Source organism: Sceloporus occidentalis, unplaced genomic scaffold (assembly GCF_023333645.1).
Source record: "Sceloporus occidentalis isolate IW3139 unplaced genomic scaffold, rSceOcc1.0.p SCAF_1, whole genome shotgun sequence".
In the NCBI taxonomy this organism is placed as follows: Eukaryota; Metazoa; Chordata; class Lepidosauria; order Squamata; family Phrynosomatidae; genus Sceloporus; species Sceloporus occidentalis.
The window spans coordinates 190,080,230-190,106,305 of record NW_028316981.1 but is presented as its reverse complement, the minus strand read 5'-3'; the positions used below and the strand labels follow the sequence as shown (position 1 = coordinate 190,106,305).

Below are 26,076 nucleotides of genomic sequence, written 5' to 3'. Positions count from 1 at the left end.
AGGTGAGGTACAGATTATTAAGATGCTATTCTTTTGCAACTCTCAGGTCAGTCATGTAGCCTCAGTAATTCATCTGAAAAATTGGGATAATAATGCTTCACTTCCATTCATTCCACATACACAAACTGGTGTAAGATTAATGGGTTGGTCAATTATCCACACTAAGCATTACATACAGGTTGGTGTCTAAATGCAACAAAAACAGCACAAATAGGTGTAGTTAGTGAGTATGAGGAATGTACTTTAAAAGGCACACAGCTCTCGTGTCTCACCAAGCTACAAATCCCAAGATTCCGTAGGATGAAACTAGGACAAAGTGGTGTCAAACTGCGTTATTTCTACAATGTGCACCCTGAGACACCAACAGAACTCACAAGATATTTTTATGAAGGCATCCTGTTTTTTATTCGGATTTGAGAGGTTTGCCATTGCTTCCTTTGAATACAGCCTTCAGCACATGATATTCCCTGGTGATCTCCCTTCCAAGTTGAGTCTCCCTTATCCGAAATGCCTCGAACCATAAGTGTTTGGGACTGCGGAATCTTTTGCATTTTAGTATTTGCATATACATAATGAGAGATTATATTTGGAGATCAGACTCTAGACAAGTCTAAACATGAAATTCATTAATGTTTTGTACACACCTTATACTCACAGCCTAAAATTAATTTTGTACACAATATTTTTAATAATTTTGTGCATGAAACAAAATTTGGGTACAACCGTCAGAAACAAAAGTGTTACTATCTCAACCATCCATGTGGACAATTTTGGATTTTGGAATATTTCAAAAATTCAGATAAGGAAGACTCAACCTGTAATAACCAAGACTGTCCCTGCTTAGCTTTCAAATCAGACAAGATTTGCTATTTTTAGGTTATGGGCCTGAGTTTAGTAGTATACAATTTGCTGGGCGATGCACTTGGAGAAATACAAATGTCCCAGTTGCTTTGAACATGTAGATTTTTAGGCCAAGCCGTTTGCCCCAAACAATCTACACAATTCTGATAGGGACAATTTTGCAAGATAAATATAGCTGTAGTATTATATTTGTATTCCTCATTGATACAAAACCATAATGGTAAAAGCTGATGAAAAATATTACCGGTAGATGGTTTTTGAAGCTCCATTTGCAAAGGATTGAATTATTGGCCTCTGTAAGATGTTTCCTCGCCTTTCCTATGTTCATGTTTGCCTTACATCCTCAAAAATCTAAGATTTATTTATTTATTTGCTGAGATTTATTTATTTATTTGCTATTATTTGTCTCACTTTACTTTCTTGGAATCTTCTGTTAATATTATAAGCTTCTGAGGGTTTTTAATAATCATTTACATTAAAAGTTTTATAATTAAACTCAAAAGGGATATGATAAGCCATCTAAACTTTAAACTTTAGTGTGGTGCTTATAACTAGCTAAAAGTACTACACAAATATTTTATTTTAAGCACTGAGGTTTGCTCTCTGCCTTTACTATTATATAAATCTTGCATAACTCTCTCAAACATTACACAATTTTAAATCCAAAATTATAGCAATCGGATTTATCATCACTTATCTTTAGAAAAGCAGGCATTTTGGCATACATCGACATACCCCGGCTGTGACCTGTCGCCTAATCCCTTTTTCATCTTATGCGTTAACAGACATTTTAAATGAAAAACAAATCACAAACAACACACTCTGAGCAAAAAGATAAATTCCCCGCAAAATGTAGCTGTTTTCCCTGAGATGTTCACACATTCACTTCCTAAATTCAAAGTGAGCTACTGGACTGCCAATTACTTCTTTATGGTAAATAGGATTCAGTAGAAAAAGACAATCAACTTTGGAATACATGAGCATTTCCAGACTGTGCTGCAGGAGTTGGCATTAGCTTCAAAGGATATAAACTTCGACCTTATAACAAGCTTGCCTTGTACCCAGGTAAACCAGGTAAAAATGGATGTCTGGATGATAGAAAAGATTCTTCAAAGTGTTGGTTCTAACTGATGGAAGGCACACATTGATTCCGGTGGTCCCTTGGTATCTGCTGGGGTTTGGTTCCAAGACCTCCTATGGATACCAAAATCCATGGATGCTCAGGTTTCATTATATACAATCTCATAGTAAAATGCTGTCCATTATATTAGGCTGACCTATTTCCTTGAGACAAAACCAGGACACTGGGATGGCAAAACGGAGTTATGTAGTGTTCTGTACTCATGAAAAAGATGATAATAAAAGTTTTATTACATGAACATAATGAGCTAACAATTATTATTCAAGGACAGAACTCATCCAAAAATGTAGGCAGATGTAGAGTGGAACTGTATTTCACCACAACTGTATCATGAATATTTCTCCGATGAAGTAATCTTACACAGCGAATTTCACTCTTTCAACACCTTATCATAAAACATCTCACACTCCATGACAATTTTTTTTTAATAGTTGCAAACACTTCACTTTTTCTGGACTCTAAATTGTCTACAGCATTTTCAATGATTATGGCTACTTTGGTAGGTGAAGTATTATCTTTTTCAATGAAATTAATGTACAGTCGAAGGCTTTCATGGCTGGCATCCATAGTTTTTTGTGGGTTTTTCGGGCTATGTGGCCATGTTCTAGAAGAGTTTCTTCCTGACGTTTCACCAGCATCTGTGGCTGGCATCTTCTGAAGATGGAAGAAACTCTTCTAGAACATGGCCATATAGCCCGAATAACCTACAAAAAATTAATGTATGTTTGGAACATAGACACTTGATCTCTTGCAAATGACAATCAGTTTCAAACAGGGATCTTCAAACCATTTTGATATAGAACAGGGCATTTTTCTTAAAAATGGGACAAAATTGTCATTTATATTGAAATGACAGGACAATCTGGAAATATGAAAAAAGGTAGTGTCTTGTGTAAAACATATGTATGATCAGCTTAATTATATACAATGACAAAATCAAGTTTTGCTTTTTGGAATTTATATATTTTTTAAAATATTTTAAAGCCATGGATGGTTGAATCAAAGGATAAAGAATCTGTGGCTATGGAGGGCTGACTGTACTCTTTAAACAGCAACATATATTTAGCCAATATCCACATCTGGAAACTTGACATGATTTCAGGTTGAGGGAATCATCCAAGGCCCTCCTCTTTATGCCCCTGGCTAATTAGATGTGGCAAATAGCTATAGGATAGAGGGCCATTCCAGGCCTTTTTGATGGTGTGATCCTATCGGAAGAATACACTTTCCAGAAATGCTTGCTTGGTATCAACATTATGGTCTTCAATACAATTCAATGTCAATTTCGTTGCATTAGCACAAACCCATGTTGTTTTTTGTGGAATTGCCTTCTGAGAGGGGCTAGCCTGGCACCCTCCTTGCAGGTTAATACTTTTTTATTATTATTGTTTTGGCAGGTCCTCTAAATGTGTGATAGATATTTATGTGTTTTTTTTCCTAAAAGCTGTATTAGATCTGCATTTTGTTTATTTGTTGTTTCAACAGCTATATTTTTAACTGGTTTTAGTTTATGGCATCTTTACTGATATCTTTATCCATTGCATATGGTATTTTTTTGTTTCAATAATCTTTATTTATAATAATAATAATAAAATAAAAGTGAACAGTCATAATGGTGTATTCAATGAGTTCCACACTTATTTCATCCTCTTCGTGTTTAGCCAAGACCAGGTACAGATACACAAATAATATTGCATAATATGACCTTGCACATTCTCTCTATTTAATACATTATACGTATTCTCTATTGCTGTTCTTCCTCAATTATATCTCTTTCGTTCGTAATATCGTTGTATCTACTCGTATAAATACTCTATATCAACATAGTATAAATGAATTACAAAACTATTGCCTAAGTACTTCACATAACTTTATATTTTTTACTTTACGCTTCACTTACATTCTTACATTCCATTTTTTGTTCACATATTCCTCAAAAGGTGTCCAAATACTGCTTTTATATTCCTCATTTCTTAATAATGCAGTTAATTTATCCATTGTTTTAATTTCCAAGACTTTTTGTATCCAATCGCCTATACTGGGCAAGGTTATCATTTTCCACACTTTAGCAATTAAGATACGAGCAGCTGTCACAAAATATAACGTTATTTTCCAGTACCTTTTCTCCATCTCGGACCCCAGAAATGCAGTCATGCATATGGTATATTTTTAGCTGTTTCTTTTAACTGCTGTTAGCCATCTTGAGTCCCAGACTAAGAAATAGTCAGGAAATAAATAGTGTGCCTTGATGTTGTTTCTGATTTATGATAATCCTATCATGGGTTTTTTCAGGAAGACTTAGCTGCATCTGCACTATAGAATTACTGTAATGTACTTTGACACAGTTTTAACTGCCACAGCTAAGTGCTATGGAATCCTGGAATTTGAGATTTATTGTAACACCAGAGTGCTCTGGCAGAGAAGGCTATATATCTCACAAAACTACAAATCCTAGAATTCCATAACACTGAGCCATGACAATTAAAGCAGTGTCAAACTGCATTATTTCTGCAGTGCAGATGCAGCCTTGTTCAGAGGGAATTTGCCATAGTCTTCCTCTGAGCCTGAAAGTGTGTGACTTGCAAGCATGTTTGTGCTGGATAATTTTATTTATTCTTTAAGGTACAACATGTTTTTGGTATACTGCATGTTTTCTCTGGAGAAGTGACTCATACTTCTTAATTCCAAACTCCTGGCAAAGGACTGAGCCTATCTATTGCTGAACACTTAAGTTTGAAATTAATAATAGCCAGACATAAATTGATAACTCATACTACAATTGCTAACACTCATGACAGAATTGCCATATGTTTGGAGCGACAAGAATAATCTTGAAACACTGAAGCACTATTGCTGCCATGATGACACAAACATGTTCCGTTCTAGTCAAAAGAGGGAAAGAAGCTGACCCTGCTTTATGTTCTCCTGCATTCTACTCCAGATGCTTTCATATTTTGGGATTGGTGGTTAGTGGACATGGGCTTTCTCTCTATGACACCCTAACTGGGGGTGGGGGGGTGTCGGTTACTCTAGATTTTGTGCCTACCCGTACATCCTTTGCTGTCAAGTAAAAACATTTCATGGCAAGCAAAATTCCTGGGCAAGTCACACTCTCTCAGCCTCAGAAGCAAAACCCCCTCTGAAGAAACTTGCCAAGAAAATCCCATGTTAGGCTTGTCTTATGATCATCCTAAATTGGAAATGACTTGAAGGCACACAACAACAACAGTTATCTAACATGTTTAACCCAAAAACAATTAATATGCATTTTATTAGAAATCATTTTCTTTCTGATTGTTAAATTGCCATGAACCTTGCAAGGAAAGACAGCTCATAAGTATTTTCCAGTAAGTAAGGGATACAGGAGAGAGTACAGAAGATGGAATAAGGGTCATTTCACCCTCTATTACATTCCTGTTTAGCCACTAATTCCTGCTAGTTTCTAAGTTGCCACAGACATTGAAGTGGATCAGCTCACCAAGCAGGGAAACATCTGTCAACTGGATGAGAGCTGTGGATTTCATTCAAAAGTTTACATATGCAGAAATGACAAACAAAGATATGCTGGGCCACAAGGGTAGGAAAAGTGCATGCAAAACAGTAACACTGGAGACTTCTCTGCAAAACTAAATCAATAGGGTGCCCCTATGTAGACTGTATTATGCAGTGACATGTTCATTACTGACATAATTTACATGTATCATTTACATGTACATCAGTTTTACCTATCCTCAACATGTGGAGAGAGGCCAATATGCAGCATGCAGGATAAAACAATCTAGTCAATGTGAGCCTGCAAAGGTATTTCTTAGGGTGTATCTGCCATGAAAACTGCTGAATTGCACTGGATGTATATATTTTTCTGGAGTAAAGTTAAAGCTGAAAACAATGACAGATGAAATCAGTGTTTTGTTCCATTAATCTAATGCCCTCAGTTTTATCCTCTAGTTTGAACATCAGGCAAACTGACAGTTTCTGTCAAAGAAGGTGGTGACTTTTAAAAGGCTACAGATATTTCCCAATTTGGTTTTTAATAGGTCTACATGTACACAAACACAGGCTCCATCTCATTTTTATGTTTTGAAGAACCTTTGCCAGGAAAAACAAAGAAAAAACTGCATCAAATGATCTGGCCTCTGGATAAATTTGCTAAGAACATGTACATGCACAACCCTAGCAGTAAGTAGAACATTAAGAGAAATATTCACTTTACCTTTTTAAAGAATGAAGACCATTTAACTTCTTAATGCAACTGCACACAATGTGGCCCTCTGTGCATTTGCATGGAAGTAAGACCACAAATTACATTCAGATTTCAGCCAGAATATACAGGATTGCAGTCTTAATGTTTCTGACTTACGGCAACCCTCAGTTGAACCTATCATTGGATTTTCTTGGCAAGATTTGTCCAGAGGGTTTCCTCTGCCTTCCTCTGAGGCTAAGAGAGTGTGACTTTCCCAAGATCACCCAATGGGTTTCCATGGATAAGCATGGATTTGAACCCTGCTCTCCAGAATCTAACAACAACAATTCCCAAATCGTAGGCTGCATCTGCACTGCAGAATTAATACAGTTTGACACTGCTTTAACTCCCATGGCTCAATGCTATGGCTATGGAATCCTGGGATTTTTAGTTTTGTGAGATACTCAGCCCTCATTGTCAGAGAGCTCTGGTGCCACAACCAACTACAAATCTCATGATTCCATAGAATAGAGCCATTAAAATTGAAGTGTTGCCAAACTGCTCTGTTTCTGCAGTGTGGAAGAACCCTCAGTCCAACACTCAAGCCACTACACCACACAGAGGCATTTTCAATATAGGACTGGGTTTCTTATTTTCATTTTTGTTCTCCTCCTCCTCGATGGTGTTTTGATTACCAAAAAAGTTGATGCACATATCAGATCAAATCAAAATAATAACAGAAGGAGAGGTGAAGGGGATAGATAAATTCAGGACAAGCCAAACACACCTGTGCGTTAAATGGTATTAGCTTGTGCATACACATACACACACTGTTTATTTAACAGTTGATATTATTACTATTACAGGTTGAGTCTCCCTTATTCGGAATTCTGAAATATTTCAAAAACCAAAACTTTTTTCATGGGTGGCTGAGATAGTGACACGTTTGCTTTCTGATGGTTCAAGGTAATGTACACAAACTTTGTTTCATGCACAAAAATTATTTAAAATATTATGCATTAAATTGCCTTCAGGCTATGTGTGTTATGTATTAAATTGCCTTTAGACTATGTTATTGTTGTGTGCCCTCAAGTCATTTTCCACTTATGGTGACCCTAAGGGGAACCTACCATTGGAGGGTTTTTTGGCAGGTTTCTTCAGAAGGGAATTGCTTTAAACATCCCCTGAGACTGAGGGAGAGTGAGCTGTCCAGGAGGTTTACATGGCTGAGCTGGGATTCAAACCCTTGTTGCTGTTTGACTTCAAATTGTTTCCGACTTATGGCGACCCTATCATGGGTTTTTCTTGGCAAGAGTTGTTCAGAGAATATTTGGCATTTCCTTCACCTGAGGCTGAGAGAGTATGACTTGCCCAAGGTCACCCAGTGAGTTTCATGGCCAAGCTGGGAATCAAAGCCTGGTCTCCAGGGTCATAATCCAGTGCTCAAACCACTATGCCACACTGGTCTTATATGAAACATAAATAAACATTTTGTGTCTAGACTTGGGTCCCATTCCCATGATATCTTACTATGCACACATATACAAGCAGGTGTTCCAAAAATACAAACCCTTTTGGTCCCAAGCATTCAGGTAATTCAGTGTACACAAACTTTCTTTCATGCCCAGAATTATTTTAAAAATATGTATTTAATTACCTTCAGGCTATGTGTATAAAATATACAAGAAACATAAATGAATTGTATGCTTAAATTAAGGTCCCATCTCCAATCTATCTCATTATGTACATATATACAAATACACAAACTTCCTTTCATGCCCAAAAGTATTTTTAAAAAATTATTATGTATTAAGTTACCTTTAGGCTCTGTGTATAAGGGGTACAGGAAACATAAAATGAATTTTGCATTAAGACATGGGTCCCATCACCATGATATCTCATATGTTCATATACACAGGGAGCCAGCATGGTGTAGTGGTTTGAGCATTGGACTCCAGGGTTCAAATTCTGGCTCAGCCCTGAAACTCACTGGGTGCTCTTGGGGTGCACTCTCTCAGCCTCTGAGGATGGCCATGGCAAACCCCCTCTGAACAAATCTTGCCCAGAAAACCCCATGATAGGAGAGATGATGGAAAACCCCATGCTAAGATTGACCCTTAGGGTCTCTCTTGGGTTAAAAACACACTGCAGAAATAATCCAGTTTGAAACCGTTTTAACAGCCCTAGCTCAATGCTAGGGAATTCTAGGAACTGTCATTTTCTGAGCCTTCTCTGTCAGAGAGCTCTGGTGCCACAAGAAACTACAATTCCCAGGTTTTCCTAGCACTGAGCCAGGGCAGTTAAAGCAGTCTCAAACTGGATTATTTCTGGAGTGTGTTTTGGACCTCAGCCAATTTGAAGGCACCCAATAAGGATGCAAACGCTGGTATTCCAAAATTCAATAATAATAATAATAACAAAAAACCAACCTGGTGCCCAGCATTTTGGAAAAGGAAGACTCCAAGCCTGCCTCTGGGGTCCCATCCCCAAGGAGATAGATAGATAGATAGATAGATAGATAGATAGATAGATAGATGTTTGTTTTATTTACGGTATTTATACCCGCTCTTCAGCCCTAAAGACTCTCAGAGTGGCTTACAGATATTTATTCATATAAGTACCAAGCTGTGCTATACACACACACACACACAATACACTGTAAATGTTTCCTGCAGCAGAGGTTATAAGAACTTGTGAAAATAAGTTTGATTTACCTTTTTTACACAGTATTTTGTATTATGTGTTTCATGTTTCTCAGTAATCTCTTCATTGTTCTAAAATATAATTTAGCCTTGTCCACGTTTAAGTGGTGGTTTTATTTATTTACTCTCTCTCTCTCTCTCTCTCTATATATATATATATATAGCATTTAGCTGACATATCACAGCTTTGGGTGCATTGTTAGTTCCTCCCTGTTTTTTGGGTTGTGTTATGAAATGTAAATGCACGGTTCTCGTTTTGTTTGTTCTCATATATGTGTGTGTGTGCCAAGATAGGTCTTCCTGATGATAATAATAATAATAATAATAATAATAAAATCCCAAACCCTTTGGGTCCCAAGCAGCATCCCTGAGAGCCCAGTGTACACAAACTTTCTTCCCTGCACAGAATTATCTTTTTTTATCAACAACAACAGCAACAATAATATGTGCATGAAATGGCTAGGGCACATCCAGCAGGTAGGTACCCACCGTGTTGTAAAACTCGGCGATGGTGGGCACGATGGTGTAGTTATCCTCGCACCAGTCCAGCTCGGAGCTGCCAGCCTTCAGGTGGTCCCAGAGGTGGAGGGCAGCCATGCCCAGGTCCTGATCCTGCCCAGCCTTTAGAGAGGGGGAAAAGAAAGAGGACAAAACAGTGCCAAGGAGGAGAGGCAGGGAGGAAGGGAAGGCACCCTTGGCACAAAAAGGTGCACCAGGCGCCCCTGGTCCTGGCTTTCTTGGGGATCCTGTTAGGGGTCAGGCAGGCTCCCCCTTTGTCCCCTGGGCTGCTCTGCTCCTGTTGGACAGAGGACTGGGTCCTCCCTCCCCTTTAAGCCAGCTAGAGGCTTGGCCAGGGATGCTCTCCTCCTCCTTCTCCTCCTCTTTTTGCTTGCGCCTGCGCGCTTTTACGCACTACTCACTCCACACAGGCACCTCTCTCTCTTTTGCCTTCTTTCTGCTCCCCCTTCCTTGGCCCAAGAAGGGCAAGGCAGGGTAAAAAAAAGAAGGGGAACACTAGGCCAGGGCAAAAGGGAGGAGGACCTGGCCAGAGAAAAGCTCCACACACTCCTAGAAATACAGTGTTACATGCATGCTCCTTAGTCCTGCTCAAAAGGGAGGGAGGGAAAAAATGGAGGGAAGGACCAAATCAAAGCTCCCCACACACTCCTAGAAACATTCCATGCATGCTTCTTGGTCTTGCTCAAAAGGGAGGACGTTCAGTAGAACTGGGGGACATGACCAAAGAAATGCTAAACACAGTAATATGAATATTACATTCATGCTTCTTTAGTTCTGTTCAAAAGGGAGGACGTTCGGGGAAAATGGAGGCCACGACCAAATCAAAGCTCAAAACGCTCCTATGAAATAATATATTCGTACTTCTTAGTCTTGCTCATTCAGGAAAAAAATGTAGAGCATGACCAAATCAAAACTCAAAACGCTCATATGAAATGTAAATTCATGCTCAAAAGGGAGAAGGACGTTCAGAAAAAAATGGAGGACATGACCAAATCAAGCTGAAAACACTCCTAGAAATAATACATGGGTATTCCTCAGTCCTCAGAAGGGAGGACATTGAGGGAAAATGGAGGGACCAAAAAAAAAAAAAAGCTAAAAACAATCACAGAAATATTAAATTCATGTTTCTTAGTCCTGCTCAAAAGGAGGGCATTTAAGAAAAATTGAGGGAATGGCCAAATCAAAGCTCAAAACACTCATATGAAATGTACATGCATACTTCTTGCACATTCAGGAAAAATGGAAGACATGCCCAAACAAAAGCTAAAAACAATCATATAACTATTAAATTCATGCTTAGTCCTCTTCAAAAGGGAGGACATTCAGGAAAAAATGCAGGGAATGACCAAATCAAAGCTCAGCACACTCACAGAATTATTAGATGCATGCTTCTTGGTCCTGCTCGAAAGGGAAGACATTCAGGAGAATTGAGGGCAGGGCCATGGCCAAACCAAAGTTCAAAACACTCATACTGTATTAGATTCATTCTCCTTAATCCTGCTCAAAAAGAATGCATTTCAGGAAAATTGAGGAAATAACCTAACAAAAGCTAAAAATAATCATATATTAAATTCATGCTTCTTAGTCCTGCTCAAAAGAGAGGACATTCCAAGAAAAATGGGGGAAATGACTAAAGAAAAGCCCAAAATACTCACATAAATTCATGCTTCCTAGTCCTGTTCAAAATGGAGGACCTTTCGGAGTTCCTCCTGGAAGGAGGCTGAAATAGAGGATGTGTCCTGAAAAAGAAGGGTGTCTGGTCACCCTGCCCAGGATCGAACCTTTCCAAGAGCCTGCAAAATGTATTTTTTAAAAATGGAAGACATGACCAAATAAAAGCTCAAAACACTCATAGAAATATTAAAGGTATCCTTCGTAGTCCTGCTGAAACTGGAAGCCATTGAAGGAAATATAGGAAATTACCAAAGAAAAGCTAAAAACACTCATAGAAACATATATTCATGCTTCTTAGTCATGCTCAAAATGGAGGACGTTTTAGAAGTCCTCCTGGACAGGAGGCTGAAATGTAGGACATGCCCTGGAAAAGGAGGACATGCCTGGTCTCCCTGCCCAGGATCAACCTCCTCCAAGAGCCTGTCTTTCAAATGCATGTCTGTGTTGTTGGTTTCTTGAGTTCTTTTATTTATTGGTTGATTTCCACTTGGTGGTTCTTCTTAGCTGCCAAATTGCCAAGTCCAGGGAGTGACCAGAGGCCCAGTGAGCATCCACAACCCAGTTCAGGTCTTGCAAGCTCAAGAAACCTGTCTTCCTTGGTTGAGGCTGCTGCCCAGAATGAACAGACATCCTCCTTTTCCAGGCCATGTTCTGCATTTCAACCTAATGTCCAGGAAGAATTCCAAAATGTCCTTCCTTTTGAGAAGGACTAAGAAGCATGCATTGACAAACAGTCCCTTGTCCTTCTTTGTAGTTATGATATCTGGTCATCCCGGGGGTTGCCACTGCCTTCCTCTGAGGCTGAGAGAGTGTGATTTGCCCAAGGTCATACAATGTGTTCTTGTGGCCAAGCAGAGATTCTCATGGCCAAGCAGAGACTCTGGTGCCACAACAATTTACTATTCCCAGAATTCCATGGCAGTTAAGTGGTGTCAAACCAGATTATTTCTTCAGTGTGGATGCAGCCCTAGAAAGCTAATCAGGGTTAGGTTTAGTTAGTGCACAGATGGGAGACTACCAAGGAATACAAGATGCTGTAGCCTGTATTTCAGAGGAAGGCAATGGCAATCCACCTCTACATATTCCTTGCCTAAGAAATGCCAATTAAATTTATGGAGTTGCCATAAATTGAGAAGTAAGTTGAGAGTACTGCTGCCAAATTTTCAAAATAGCAGTGAGAGACAATGAAAAATCATGGCATACAGAGGTGACAATCTGGAAGTCTGTGTTCTACCCAAATACCAGATTAAAGTATTGATTTCAGTCAATTTAGCCATGTATTTTTCCATAAAATAAACATATTGGCCATGTTCATAAACAATGCACTCATTTCTGTCTTTTCAAAAGAGCTCACATCCCAAAATACTGACATTTTTGGCTTCCTGCTCTGTCTATATAAATGGAAACACTTTCCAACCCTCACATAGGGGACATCTCCAATAATAAGGGATATCTACTAGCTCTAGACTAGAAGGGACACACTTTCCAGCTGTAAAATAAAGAGCATTTCTTGTAACAAGGGACGCCTGGGAACACTACATGAAGGGCACATGCACACATAGACAACTTGTTGGGGCACTTTTTCAATGCCTTCTGCAAGTTACTGCCAACCAAAAACAGAAATAACCCTCAAATATATATCCTTTACCTTTTCAGATCAGCCATGGTTTTTTAACCAATTTTAACCAAGCTTTAATGTTTGGGGAATTTTTCTTCTTTTTAATTCAGGTATTTTCTGGCGGTAACCAAGAGAAAAAACAATTGTTAAAATACTGAAAAACCAAATAAATGTATTTGGAACTCTGTATTGACTAATTTATTTTTAAATCACTTTCAACACAATATGAATGTACATACATCTTCCCCTTGTGAACCTTTTCAATGGAAGAAATGGATACCCAGACACAGTTGTTGTTTTTAATGCTATGCTTGTAGCTAGCAAACATAATGAAAAGCTCATGGCACCTTAAAGGCTAGCAAGCATGGTGTGGCCTAAATTCTCTTGGGACAAATCTCTTTAAAAGCTGTGAAAGTGAAATATCAGATATCTGCACAACTAGGAAAAGATATTGGAACCTTATCCTTTTATTTGCCTCTGGCCACCACAGCTGCAATATTATGAATTCTTACTGAGCAGTTTTCCCCTTTAAAACAAAATGAAAAACCCAGCCATCCTAATTTATAGGGATTTTCTAAAGAGATTGAATTGTCATTTATGTTTTTAGTATTTTTGGTATGAGATACATTTTCAGTAAGTGCATCCTGGAAAATTTACTTAAAAGTAAGCCTGGTGAGTTGAATGGGGCACATTTCCCTGATCCAGAAGTTGGCAGCTTATCAAACTATAAAAGGGCTTTCAAGGTTATGCTTATACGTATTATGCGGAATGGAAAGATATAAATGCTTGTACCTTGTTTAGCCACAGGTTCAAGTGTCCTTCTTTAAATTGCTTAATGTAGATAAGGAAACTTTCTACCTCCAATGAAGAACCAGCCTAAAATATTTTACTAAGAACAACAAATGAGGTTCCTACTGCCTTCAAGACAAAGTGCTGAATAGCTAAGGCTGGTGTGAAGTCGAAGGCTTTCATGGCCGGCATCCATAGTTTTTTGTGAGTTTTTGGGCTATGTGGCCATCTTCTAGCAGAGTTTATTCCTGGTGTTTCGCCAGCATCTCTGGCTGGCATCTTCAGAAAATGCATTCTCTGAAGATGCCAGCCATAGATACTGGCAAAACATCAGGAATAAACTCTGCTAGAAGATGGCCACATAGGCTGAAAAAATCAAAAAAAGCTAAGGCTGATTTTTAACTAAGAGTAAGAATACAGAACTATTTAAAATGTCAATACTTTTAAAGTAAATGGGTGCCTTTTTATACTTACCAATATCTTGATTTAGGGTCTCTCTCCACTCAGTGCTTAATGGTTATCTCCTCCTAGCATATAAAAGAGACGTATTTATCATGCCATTGCCTATCTAATATACCAATTCACAAAATGCAGGTAACTTATTTTATAAGATGGCTCAACATTTTTAATGCTTCTTCAGTTCCAATCACCCTGCTTCAATATTTTAGGTGAACTACAAGAAACAAATGCCACCTAAAGCTGTGAACAGGAGTAATGGAAGGGAATATAAATGCATTGTTATTATCTGACTTTGAGAAAGGCGTTTTTCTTAATGGATGTGACATGCTCCTGGCAAAGAACAGGTCACTGTACTTGCTGGACAAATAGACTCATCAGAGGGACGCTTCCTGTTGCCTGCAGGGTTATGTTTCTTTTGTATGATTAGCTGTACAACTAATCCACAGGAAGTATTTATGGGAAGATGCTGTCCAGAAGATGAAAAACATCACAACAGAGTCAAATGAACGAGATCATTGCAAAGGAAAACCAGAAATTTCTTTGCACATAACATACTGTGACAGTTTTTAGATCAGTACCGGTAATGCGTCAAACACTACTCTGATTGTGATTCCAAATGGCTTTTAGCATGCATTCACCCTGCCTTATTCACTGAATTTTACTGAAGCTTTAGACAACTCTGTCCTCTATTTGTAGATCTTATAGCCCTCTCTTGTTTCCCCAGCTTTTCATTCTTCTTAATTTAATGGAAAATCTTGTGAGAGAAGCCATCTGTGCGTATTTAAACCCAGAATATTGTTGTTGTGGTGCCTTCACATAGTTTCTCAATCACGGCAACCCTAAAGTGAACCTATCACAGGGTTTTCTTGGCAGGATTTCTTTAGAGAGGTTTTGCCATTGCCTTCCTCAGTGGCTGAGAGTATGTGACTTGTCCAACATCATCCAGTGGGTTTCCGTAGCTGAGTGAGGAGCTAAACCCAGTTATAGAGTCATAGTCCAACACTCAAACTACTCAATGACACCAGCTTTCATTCTAAACCTGGCTGGCAGAGTGAGTTTTGCTAGGCTGTCAAAGGAAGAAAGATAAGGAACTGTTCATAACAGTAACAGAAGTGGTAGTATTTGCAAGAGTAAACAGAAAATGATCTTAATTTGTGAAAGATAGCAAGCTGCCTCATAGCAATACTATCTATTTAGTATTGCCTACTCCGTCATGTTCCAAAGCCTTAGGCACTTTCCATTACCTGTTTCCAAAGTCTTATAACTAGAACCAGAGTCATAGAATTGTAGAACTGGAAGTTCATCCCTCTGCCAATGCAGAAAATCCTCAGCTAAAGAATTCTTAAGAAATGGTCATACCCACCCAACTGTCCCAGTTTGGCAGAAAAAGTCCTGATTAATAATGTGTCACCTCACTTTTCCAGCTGCTTTTAAAATGTTCCAGTTTCTCTCTTCCCCCTTTTATCCCCAGCTGCTACAAATAGAGTTTGAAATGCAAAAGTAGTTTGTACTGTACTCAGTTAACTCAGTTGCATTGAGGAGAAGAGAGGAAACCTTGCCCTTTCTAATAGACTCAGGCAAAAGCAAACTGTGGCAGCCTCTCTTAGCTTGTGTGTTCTTTCTCATTAATAACCTTTGCCATCTTAACCACACTCTGGAGCTGCTTGGCCACATGTGTCCCTGTTTTCATCTGTGTTGAAGGGTATTCCACCTAACCTGTATTTTAAAAACCTACCAGCAAACATTTGGAGCCCATCATCTTCTGAGGCAGTTTACTAAGCCCACTGTCAAACAGCTCTTATGGTCAGGAAATTCTCCCTAATGTTTAGTTGGGACCTCTCTCCTTCTTCTGTCTTTGCTCCATGAATGGAGGAAGGCAACCAAGACTGGATCCCCACTTCCGCCAGCAGCTCCTACTCACTGGAGATGTGGGATGGTTACATGTTGTGTGTGTGTGTGACAACATGAGTTACCACAATGGGGTAGCACCATCCTCGTGATGCCAGTGATGCCAGTCTGGGGTGACTAGATGTCCTTCTTTTCCAATAGATGCCCTACTGTTCAACTTTCTGTGCAGGTATGATGTTTGAGAGAAGCATCAAAAGCTTTTTTTAAAGACTATAACATATGTTAGTAACCACTGGTGTGAAGATGTGAAGTAATTTTTATGTTCTTTCTTTCTGTTTCTTCTCTTTCCTTTTCTTGCTGTATTTCCCCACCCTTTTCTTTCTTTCCTATCCTTTATTTCAGGGAGGGGAGGTTGTCCTTCTTCTTGTTGTTTGCTGCATCTGCATTGTAGAAATAATTCACTTTGACACCACTTTAACTGCTATGGCTCAATGCTATGGAATTTAGGGATTTGTAGCTTTGGCCTGTTACAGACTGCCAAAATAAAGCTGCTTTGGATCTCTTTGGAGGTATGCTATTTAAATGATGCATGGGTCCTAAGAGTCTGGAGGTCGCGCCAAAGCCACACTCCATTCCTAAGCACTGGAGTGCAGCTTTGGTGCAGCTTCCGGATTCTTAGGGTGCATGTATCATTTAAAAAGCATAACTCCAAAGAGACCCGAAGCAGCTTTATTTTGGCAGTCTGTAACAGGCCTTTGTGAGGTATTTAGCCTTCCCTGAGAGAGACCTCTGGTGCCACAACAAACTACAAATCCTAGGGTTCCATAGGATGGAGCCATGGCAGTTAAACCAGTGTCAAACTGCATTAATTTTGCAGTGCAGATGCAGCCTTAAAAGTCTATCAAAAAGCTTCACAGATTTAAAAAAAAATTAAATTACTACACAAAACAGCATTAAATCATTTTTAATTGACATTGGTTGTTGTTGTTGTTGCAAAGAAAGATAAGTAAAACATCCCAATAAAACATGAGGAAGGGAAGAGAGAAGCTGCTGCCTGGCAGCAAAAATAATGCAGTTTGATACTGTTTTAACTTGCATGGCTCAGTGCTATGGAATCCTGGGATGTGTAGATCTTTGTGGCACCAGAGCTCCCTGGCACGAAACTACAAATCCCAGAATTCCATCGCATTGAGCTGTGGCAGTTAAAGTGGTGTCAAAGTGCATTATTTCTACAGTGTGGAGGCAGTCAGAAAAGGGCAAAGAACAGCAACGTTTGCTTTCAAAGACAAAATTGTCACTCTATTCTTTTCCTATCTCTAACTCATATATATTCCTATCTCTATCGCTCTCTTAGAAAAGATAGAGATAGGAAAATAGCTGAGTGACAAATTATTTTTGTTATTGTTTTTATATATATCGCGTTTTTCCCTTCCAGTCTCGCGAGAGCCTCGCGGAGTCCGACTTTCGGCTTTGTAGTCCAGTGTGGCTTAAGAGTTCTCTGGCTGTATAGTCTAAACGCCGCTCCCTAAACTACAAACCCCAAAATGCAACGGGAGGCAGGGACCGCATTTAAAGCGATAAGTTAGCAGACCTATATCTCGCTTTTCTCCTTTCCAGTCTCGCGAGAGCTCCCTCTCTCCGACTTCCGGCTGGGCGGAAGTGCGGCCTCTTTCCCGTGGCGGATCCGAAGCGATCGGGCGCGTCGCTGCCATGAAGGTAAAGGAAGAAGTGGGCGCTGTTGGCGACGGCTTCGTCCGGGCCCTAGAAATAGTGGCATTGCTGGGGAGGAGGCTTCGGGGAGGATGCGGTGGGGCAGGCCTTGGTTCAACGAACGACGCCCCCGCGACGGATTGAGACGGATTGCGGAGAGGGAGCCGGGCGAGAAGGGAAGATTGTTGGAGCAGAGGCTGCTGCCAACAGTCTGCAGTGCTGCGCATGCGCCAGAGCTCACTCGCCTGCCTGCATGCTTTCCTTTCCCATTCTCCCAGTGGTCCAGGACCAGCATGGTTTGAGTGTTGGGCTATGACTCTGGAGACCAGCGTTTGAATCCCTCCTCAGCTGGGTGTCCTAGTGCAAGTCACACTCCCTTAGCCTCAGAGGAAGGCAAAGGCAAACCCACAGTGAACCAGTCTGGCCAAGAAAACCCCTTGATAGGGTTGCCTTGTTGTGTGCCTTCAAGTAGTTTCTGACTCAAGAGAAACCTAAGGCAAACCTGTTAGAGGGTTTTCTTGGTGGATTTCTTCAGAGGGGGGTTGCCATTGCCGTCCCCTGAGGCTGAGAGTGAGTGACTTGCCTAGTGTCGCCCACTGGGTTTTTGCACACTTGAGCCAGCCAAGTGTCCCTGCCCTTTGCTTTCCCCGGGGAGCCTGATGCCATAACCGCAGCTGGAGGACTGGGTGGCTGTCACCTTTAGTGTTGTGGGGGAAATGCTGCTGATTCCTGTTTGCTAATTTTCCCTCCTTTGTCGGTGCTTGGATTCCAGCTGAACATCTCCTTCCCGGCCGCTGGCTGCCAGAAGCTCATTGAAGTGGACGATGAGCGCAAGCTCCGCACCTTCTATGAGAAGCGGATGACGGCGGAGGTCTCCGCGGATGCTCTGGGCGAGGAGTGGAAGGTAAGGCAACACACCAGACTGAAGAAATAACACAGCTTGATGCCATTTCATCCACCCACGGTTCCATCCTATGGATGGGTTCCTGGTGTTGGGAGAGCCAAAATATTAGCTCAGACATATCTACCTGGGCATTATTATTATTATTATTATTATTCCCTGCTTTTCACCTAACATAGGGACTCTATGCAGCTAACAGCAAATTAAAGAACAATACAGTTGAAAAAGTAGGCATGTAGTTGGATTGATTGATCTAGATAGGAAGTAAAGATCACACACAAATATTCAGAGGCTTTGGCCAAGGCGTTCCAATCCCTTCCTGACCACTGAGGCTCATAGTCCAACCAAGAGCTCACACTCTTCCAAAAAGAGTTTATTTAAAGCCTTCTCTGCCACAGGATCATACAAAACTACTAATCCCAGGGTTCTGTAGGATGGTGCCATGGCAGTTACAGCAGTATCAAATTGGATTATTTCTAAAGTGTAGATGCGCCCTTAGATTTAGGGAGCCCAGGCCCTAGCAGTGCAAAATGTGCAACACTTGTGATTGCCTTGAATTCCTGTTGGGAAGAATTAGTTGATTTGAGGGAACCTTATGATTGGGAAAACCAAGTTTCATTGGTCTGTCTAGTTCAGTATTCGTGGCTGGCAGTGGATTTGCAGACTTTAGTCAGACAGAAGCACCAGGGGCAGGACCTGGGAACTTATGCATGTAGGGATTGAACTTTAGCATTGAGCTCCTGCTTTTCTCTCCCGACAAGGTTTTGGATTTTTGTGGTGACAATGTCTTCATTGCCACAGTAAGATTGGAGGCTATTAAGAAAGGCCAAAGATGTGCTTGTCTTAATGGCCCTGTTAGGCCAATGCAGTGCATTTGTTTGAGAAATGGACTAGGACTTGAAAAAATTAAGATCTAGTGAAACCAGTGTGGTATAAAGTTTAGAGTCTTGGACTACGACTGGAGACCAGGGTTCAAATCCCAGTTCAACTGTATAAACCTCTTGGGTGAACTTGGGCACGTCACACACTCTCATCTTTAGAGGATGGCCATGGTAAGTTGCCAAGAGAACCCCATGATAGGTTTGCTTTAGGGTTGCTGTAAGTCAAAAACGTGGAAAGAAGTGTGTGTGTGTGTGTGGGGGGGGTATTTACTTCACTCAAACAGGTTAAAATGATAGTAATTCACACTCCGTGACATGATAGTAGTGGGTTTAAAAGTTGGTTGAAGGGAATTCTTATATCTTTAAAACATCAAGTGTTCCTCTGGTTTGATGAGCAGCACTTGTAGTTTTGTTTCCTTGAAAGCTGACTTACTTGCCACTCCTGGGCTTCCATTGCAGTGCTTGCAGAGCTTGTTGCTGTGTTCTAGAACAATGTTACTCAAAGCGATGGATCTGGTCCACAAATCGCTGGCTCCTACTCCATGACAAGTTTCCAGTAAAGAAAGGAGAACTTGTAGTCAGTGGTATTACTCCCAGGTACATTGGGAATATGTAACATTTAATTAACAGCTAAAATCATCTATATAAAACAATATAAGTTATCATAAAAATATACAAAAGTTTTGTAGAGGTTTTGTGCAGGTAGGTTCAATATAGAAAGTTTTTTTCCTGTGCAGAATGGTGTCTTGTTTAACTAGAGCTTTATCTTCAATAAATTGCAAATTGAATTATGGTTGATGAAATTCCAGATAAGTACATGAGAGGGAAAAACTGGTGAGGTTTTGTAGAGATGTTTTGAAAATGGGTCTTTACAATAATAACCTGAATTAGCTTTGTCGTAACTGAGGATGTCTCTGCATACATGACATATTTGCTTATTTCTAATATTTGAAATAATTAAAAACTAATGTTCTCACAGACCTGGTTAGAATATTTTTGAAATGAAATCCAGAGATAATCTAATGCTTGATGTTCAAACAAAGCAGGCTTATGGCTTCTGCCAAAATAACCCAAATGATATTTAGGAAACAGATTATCTGCACATAGGGCAAGTAAGAAAATGCAGTCATTTGTTTAAAAGTGTTACTGAGAGTGAGGTCTAAGTTCCTCTTTGTTTCAGGGATATGTTGTCCGCATCAGTGGTGGCAATGACAAGCAAGGCTTCCCCATGAAGCAAGGGGTCCTGACTCATGGACGTGTCCGCCTGCTACTCAGTAAGGGTCACTCGTGCTATCGTCCCAGGAGAACCGGAGAACGGAAACGCAAATCTGTTCGCGGTTGCATTGTTGATGCTAACTTAAGTGTCTTGAATCTGGTCATTGTAAAGAAAGGTGAGTTTTTCTATCTAAAATGACAAGACGTGACTAGCTAAATCTGTTAAGAGTTGCACACATTTCTTGCAATGGTCATTTGGAAGCTGTGCTTTCTTGCAAGTGGCAATGTTGAGTTTACCCATGACTCTTTATGGGATCTGTGCTGGCTGTTATTTTTATATCAGATTAACTGTGGTATTTTACACATCATGAATAAAAAAAAGTTCTTATACGTGAATTGCAGTTTATTAGGATGCTCAAGAATTCATGCTAATACATTGTAAATATGAGAAGTTGCTACTTCCAGCCATGTGATCTTCACCCTGTTTCTAGGTGATGATCTGGTGTACTGCCTGGTGAACAGCTTTGTAGTGACCATTGTAAAATGTGTTCAGATAATCCATTTGCATCAGCAAATTGGTATCTGTTTTTGGGATTAACTAGAATGGAACTGTTTGGTGGGCAGCTTGTTCTTACAAATTTGCTAACAAGCAGATGTGAGGAGATATTTTAGAAACAAAAGGACTCCATTTACCTCACAAGGCTGTCTTCTGGTAGAATTTCTTGGTCATTTGTATCCAGCTTTGAGGTTGCCTCCAATAGTGCTTCTCATTAAAGAAAGCAGTTTTTATTGATTTCTGTTTTTCGTAACATGTATCAATGGGAACAAATCCCATGCATGCTGTATTATCTTCACAGTAGATTGTCTTTTGGTCATAATCCAAGATGCTGGTAGACACAAGACTGAAAATGTCCTTAATTTACTTAAGGGGTGGAAAACACAATTATAGAGATGAATGTATGTCAGAGGTATACAAAGAGAGGCACAGTCATTTCTCTTTCTCTTCAGGGGAGCCTCCATTATCTTAGAGAATTATAAGACAATTGTAAGATCTGCTTATAGAGCAAATACCCAAAATAATTGGAAGAGTAAAGGTTGAAAAAGGTTGATCTTGAGGGCAGCATGGCTTCAAATGTACATAATTAAACTTTCATTGACTAGGAGTGGAAATGATTGTATTTGCGGCCAGTGAAGTGAGGAAAAGAAACTAGGTTGTAGGAAATAATATACATGTCATTGTCTGCACTAGAGGCTAGAAAATAATGAGAGTAATGAAGAAACTGGGTGGCTCGCATTTCTATTTGCCTTGCCTTACGACACTTGGTTTTGTAATGCATGGCATCGAAAATGCTGGAATCTCAATGTGTAATATTATGAGTGTGGTTCTTGTTGAAAATAATACTGATTTTGTCTGGCAACTTGTCAAGGTGAGAAAGATATTCCAGGGCTGACTGACACCACTGTGCCTCGTCGACTTGGTCCCAAGAGGGCTAGCAAAATCCGAAAGCTGTTTAATCTCTCTAAAGAAGATGATGTTCGTCAGTATGTTGTGAGAAAACCATTGAACAAGGAAGGTAGGAAAACAAAGGGAAAAAAACTGTACATTTCTAAACAATATTAATCTATCTATTAAATCAGATAGTGGTCAGATACTTAGACTGTGCAGTATCATTTCACAGAAATGGAAGCAGATTGGTTTTGGGGTGGGGAAAAACTGGACTGGAGCCATCTGGCTTAATTTTATTTTCTAGCCAGCTCTTTAAATCCATGAAGAATACTATAAATAATCTATACATAATAGTATACAAAGTACATGTATATGTCTTTTAATGATAGGTGTGAAGGGACAAAAAATATTTGGTGAAATGAGTAAAACGACTGGAAGGACTTTAAGGAAAGTCTTCCTTGGGATGTATGTTGAGCAGCTTAGAGATCATTGTGTATATGTGAAAGCTTCAGATGAATTATAGTTACAGTACAAGCTGTGGACCTTTATGTGCGCTAATGATCCTGCACAATAGTTCTGAGTTGCTGCTTGGAAACACAGTACTTGTCTCCAGAACATCACACTATTGTCATTGTAGCTAATAAGCAGAATAAAGACAAGAGTAGTTAATGTCTTTAAACCTCGGCTTGAAGAGAGCGTGGATGCATCAAGCTGGGAATAACTAGTCTTAATATAGAGGAAGTTTCAGTGAACTCTCTGCTGCACTAAAAAAACAATAGAGTTTTATGGCCATGCAAACTAGCCATGGTTTCCTATTAGCCACACATTGAGAATGTATCAGAAGGGACTCCATGCATGGACCATTGCATGCACATGAGAGTATTTCACCTGCTGGAATATCCTGTTTCAATGTGCAAGCTCAGTGCATCCTGACAAGTTCTTTATACACAGATGCTGGATGCATAGCAGGATGTAAGCTTACCTTCTGTGGCTTTGTGACAGAGCTGTGTGGTCTTTAAATGCTTGAGTAGCTGAACCCCCTTTCGGGTTTAATGATATCTTTGCAATTGGCAAGGAAGATGTGCACTGGCCAGTGTATTATTTCCTTGGTCAAATGTTTTCTCAGTTTATACATTTCTACATTCTTGTCATAGTGCAGGTGGGAATGCATGCCTTCATTCTTTGCAGAAAGGTACATCATTTAGTGTTTTCCTGTTGATTATTTTGTTCTTTTGTCCTGTCTCTGGAGGAGAGGAGAATAAATACAGAATGAATGTGTGCTTTCAATGTGTATGTACTTACAGGACAGATTTTTCATCACTGGTAAAAGCAACAGATAGGGATGGGTTGGCCTAGCAGTTAAGACTGACGATTGCAAGATCTGTGGTTTGGGACCCAAGCACTGCCTGACGAAGTGAGGTCCTGTCACTAGTCCCAGCTTCTGCCAACCTTGCAGTTCAGAAGCATGTAAAAGTGCAAGTAGATAAATAGGTACCACTTCCTGGGAAGCTAATAGCATTCTGTGTGTCATATTGGCTACATGTTCACAGTGTTGTCTCTGACAACCCTGCCTCCCTCGGCTAAGTAATGGAGAGTAGCACTGCCCCCTACAGTTGGATACAACTAGACAGTCTTGTCAAAGAGGAAACCTCTAACTTGAGAAAAAACAATGGACAGTTCTGTGGCACTTTTATGACTAAATAGTTTATGATTATGTGAGCTTTTTGTTTTGTGCTCCACTTGATCAAATGCATGGGACAATATCTGGAATTTCAAGTCATAAATATTGTACACATGCTTGCAAATGGTATTGTAGATGGAGAAGATTAACTACAATAGTCCTTAAGGTGCCAGAGGATTCTTCATGCTGCAAGAGTCAACATAGGCACTGTTTTGAAAATGACTTCAGCGGTAAAGAAAAATGAAGTAGTCCAGCTATTCAACTGTAAACTCTTGTTCTAAACTTCATGATAGGCATCTTGTTATTCATACTGTCTTTGCATGCTTAGGCAAGAAGCCCAGGACCAAAGCACCTAAGATCCAGCGTTTGGTAACTCCCAGAGTTCTGCAGCATAAACGCAGGCGTATTGCTCTAAAAAAGCAACGTACTCAGAAGAATAAGGAAGAAGCTGCAGAATATGCCAAGCTTCTGGCCAAGAGAATGAAGGTATGTTTGTTTCTGTACAACACAGTTTGAGTCAGTATGGTGTAGAGTAGAATTAAGAAATCCCTTGGTCAGGTAGATTTCTTCCTTTAGACATCAGTTTGTCTCCCAGAGCTGATTTGAACATAAATTTGGTTGGAGAAGAATCATGTATGCTATCCTAGTCTTCTTTACAAAAATCCAGGATATAAAAATGAATACACGAATATTGATGCAAGTCTTGAACAGATATTAGATCTGTATTGCTCACTTTTAGCACATTCAACTAAAAATAACTTGTGGTACTTTTATGGAGCATTTAGATTTGTCAGTACTAGTTAAGCCAGTGGTTCCCAACTTGTGGGTCGGGACCCCTTTGGGGGTCGAATGACCCTTTCATGGGGATCGCCTAAGACCATTGGAAAACACCTATTTAATTACAGTTATGAAGTAGCAATGAAAATAATTTCATGGGTTTGGGTCACCACAACATGAGGAACTGTATTAAGGGGTCGCAGCATTAGGAAGGTTGGGAACCACCGAGTTAAACACTGAAAGCATTTCATATACATAATCTTACTAAACTGTTGCAAATGAGGAATTTGAGGCCTTATATACTTAAGGCTGTATATAAGTTCATAGCTGATTTTAAGTAAGGTCTTCAAAGTTAAGATTTTAGCTGAAGACACTGTCTAAGCTCTTTCTAATGAAATTGCACTTCCACATTTGATGAATTGACAAAATCAAAAATAAGAACTCAGATTGTGGTTAAAAAATGGGAAAACTTCATATATATGACTGTGACTTTATAGCCCAGTGGGCAATTTGTAGATTTTGTCAGACTGTATGTCCCATTAACCTAGCTAGTATACCTCATGTTGAGGGATGGCCAGAGTTCTAGTCCAGCAATTCTGATAGGGCCGTGTTTCCCAAATGTGCTTGTATCGTGTGGCAGCATCTTACAGTCAATCAGCATGCTGTTTTGTGGTGACATGTAGTGCTTGTTCATTTTTTTAGGAGGCAAAGGAAAAACGTCAAGAACAAATAGCCAAGAGACGTAGACTTTCTTCGTTGAGAGCCTCCACATCTAAATCTGAATCAAGCCAGAAGTAAACAATGAACTGTGTTCATAAAAAACATGAAATAAAATTTAAAGTTGACATATTAACTGTATTCACATTGGTTTTTAAAAATGTTTCATACTGTTACTGGGTGCCAAATAAATTGGTGGTTGGGGCAGACCTGTTTTCTAACAAGGGGCATGTAAGTTTGCTTTTCAGTGCTTCTTGGGCCATTTTTATTGTCTCTGAAGTTTATGTAAACTATTACATACTATTCATAAAGGTAAACTGCCTCCTGGGGCTGTTTGTACACTATTTTTAGTGATGTCTGCAGCTAAATGGGAGAGTGGAATTGAGTGTTTTTGTACAGTTTAGTTGCATTGACAATCTCCTGTGCCAAGCAGACTCTGCAGTCACTCCAGCACATTAAAAAGTGAGGGGAACAGTAAAAGTTACGTTCTGTGCCAGTTTCCTGATCCTTGTAAGGCTGCAGCTACCCTACAACACTTTTGCTTGTGTTCCACCATAAATTCTGAATGAGAAGAGGTTACTGAAATTGATGGAACTGGGGGTAGCTTCCAGCTGCTTCCCTGATCACCCTGAGCTAGTTTGGTTTCTCCTCTGGGCCTAAGTACAAATGACAGAAAGCCAGTGAAATACTGAATTGTCAAAAATATAGTCATGCCCTAGTCTTGAAATGTATCTTTATTGGAATTTGAAATGGAGATCCAGCAGATGGAGGGAAGAGCATAGTCATAAAAAGGAGAAAAGCATTTTATTCTAAGCCACACTGGAGTTGCCAACCCCTACTGCAGATGTAACACCTATTTCATATTGATTTACCTTTATTATTTTTTGTGTCCTTTTGCTTCTTACTGGGAAATAATGCTATGCCTATTACTGGCACTTTGTTTTCATACTGTC

At 39.8% G+C, this 26,076-nt stretch overlaps 2 protein-coding genes across 3 annotated transcripts in view; one reads left to right on the top strand and one right to left on the bottom strand.

Annotated features, from left to right (window-relative positions):
• The window catches only part of LOC149323140 (alkaline ceramidase 2), a 36,380-nt gene extending 18,701 nt beyond the window's left edge, over nucleotides 1-17,679 (bottom strand). The window contains exons 1-5 of one of the 2 annotated variants that reach the window (XM_089487814.1): nucleotides 17,386-17,679; nucleotides 13,962-14,014; nucleotides 12,729-12,815; nucleotides 11,062-11,199; nucleotides 9,377-9,508 (exon numbers count right to left, since the gene is read on the bottom strand). In XM_089487814.1, coding sequence (XP_089343940.1) covers nucleotides 9,377-9,484 — 108 coding nt within the window. In that variant the 5' untranslated portion in view covers nucleotides 9,485-9,508; nucleotides 11,062-11,199; nucleotides 12,729-12,815; nucleotides 13,962-14,014; nucleotides 17,386-17,679. Of the gene's footprint in view, nucleotides 1-9,376; nucleotides 9,509-10,776; nucleotides 10,863-11,061; nucleotides 11,200-12,728; nucleotides 12,816-13,961; nucleotides 14,015-17,385 lie in introns of those variants that run through there. The other variant, XM_089487813.1, reaches the window with a different exon arrangement.
• LOC149323139 (small ribosomal subunit protein eS6) lies at nucleotides 17,409-25,259 on the top strand. The gene is made up of 6 exons (XM_089487824.1): nucleotides 17,409-17,510; nucleotides 18,277-18,408; nucleotides 20,467-20,677; nucleotides 21,929-22,075; nucleotides 23,958-24,115; nucleotides 25,109-25,259. Exons 1-6 carry the CDS (start codon nucleotides 17,505-17,507, stop codon nucleotides 25,202-25,204), a joined length of 750 nt encoding a protein of 249 aa, XP_089343950.1. The 5' UTR covers nucleotides 17,409-17,504; the 3' UTR covers nucleotides 25,205-25,259.
• The last annotated feature ends 817 nt before the right edge of the window (nucleotides 25,260-26,076 follow it).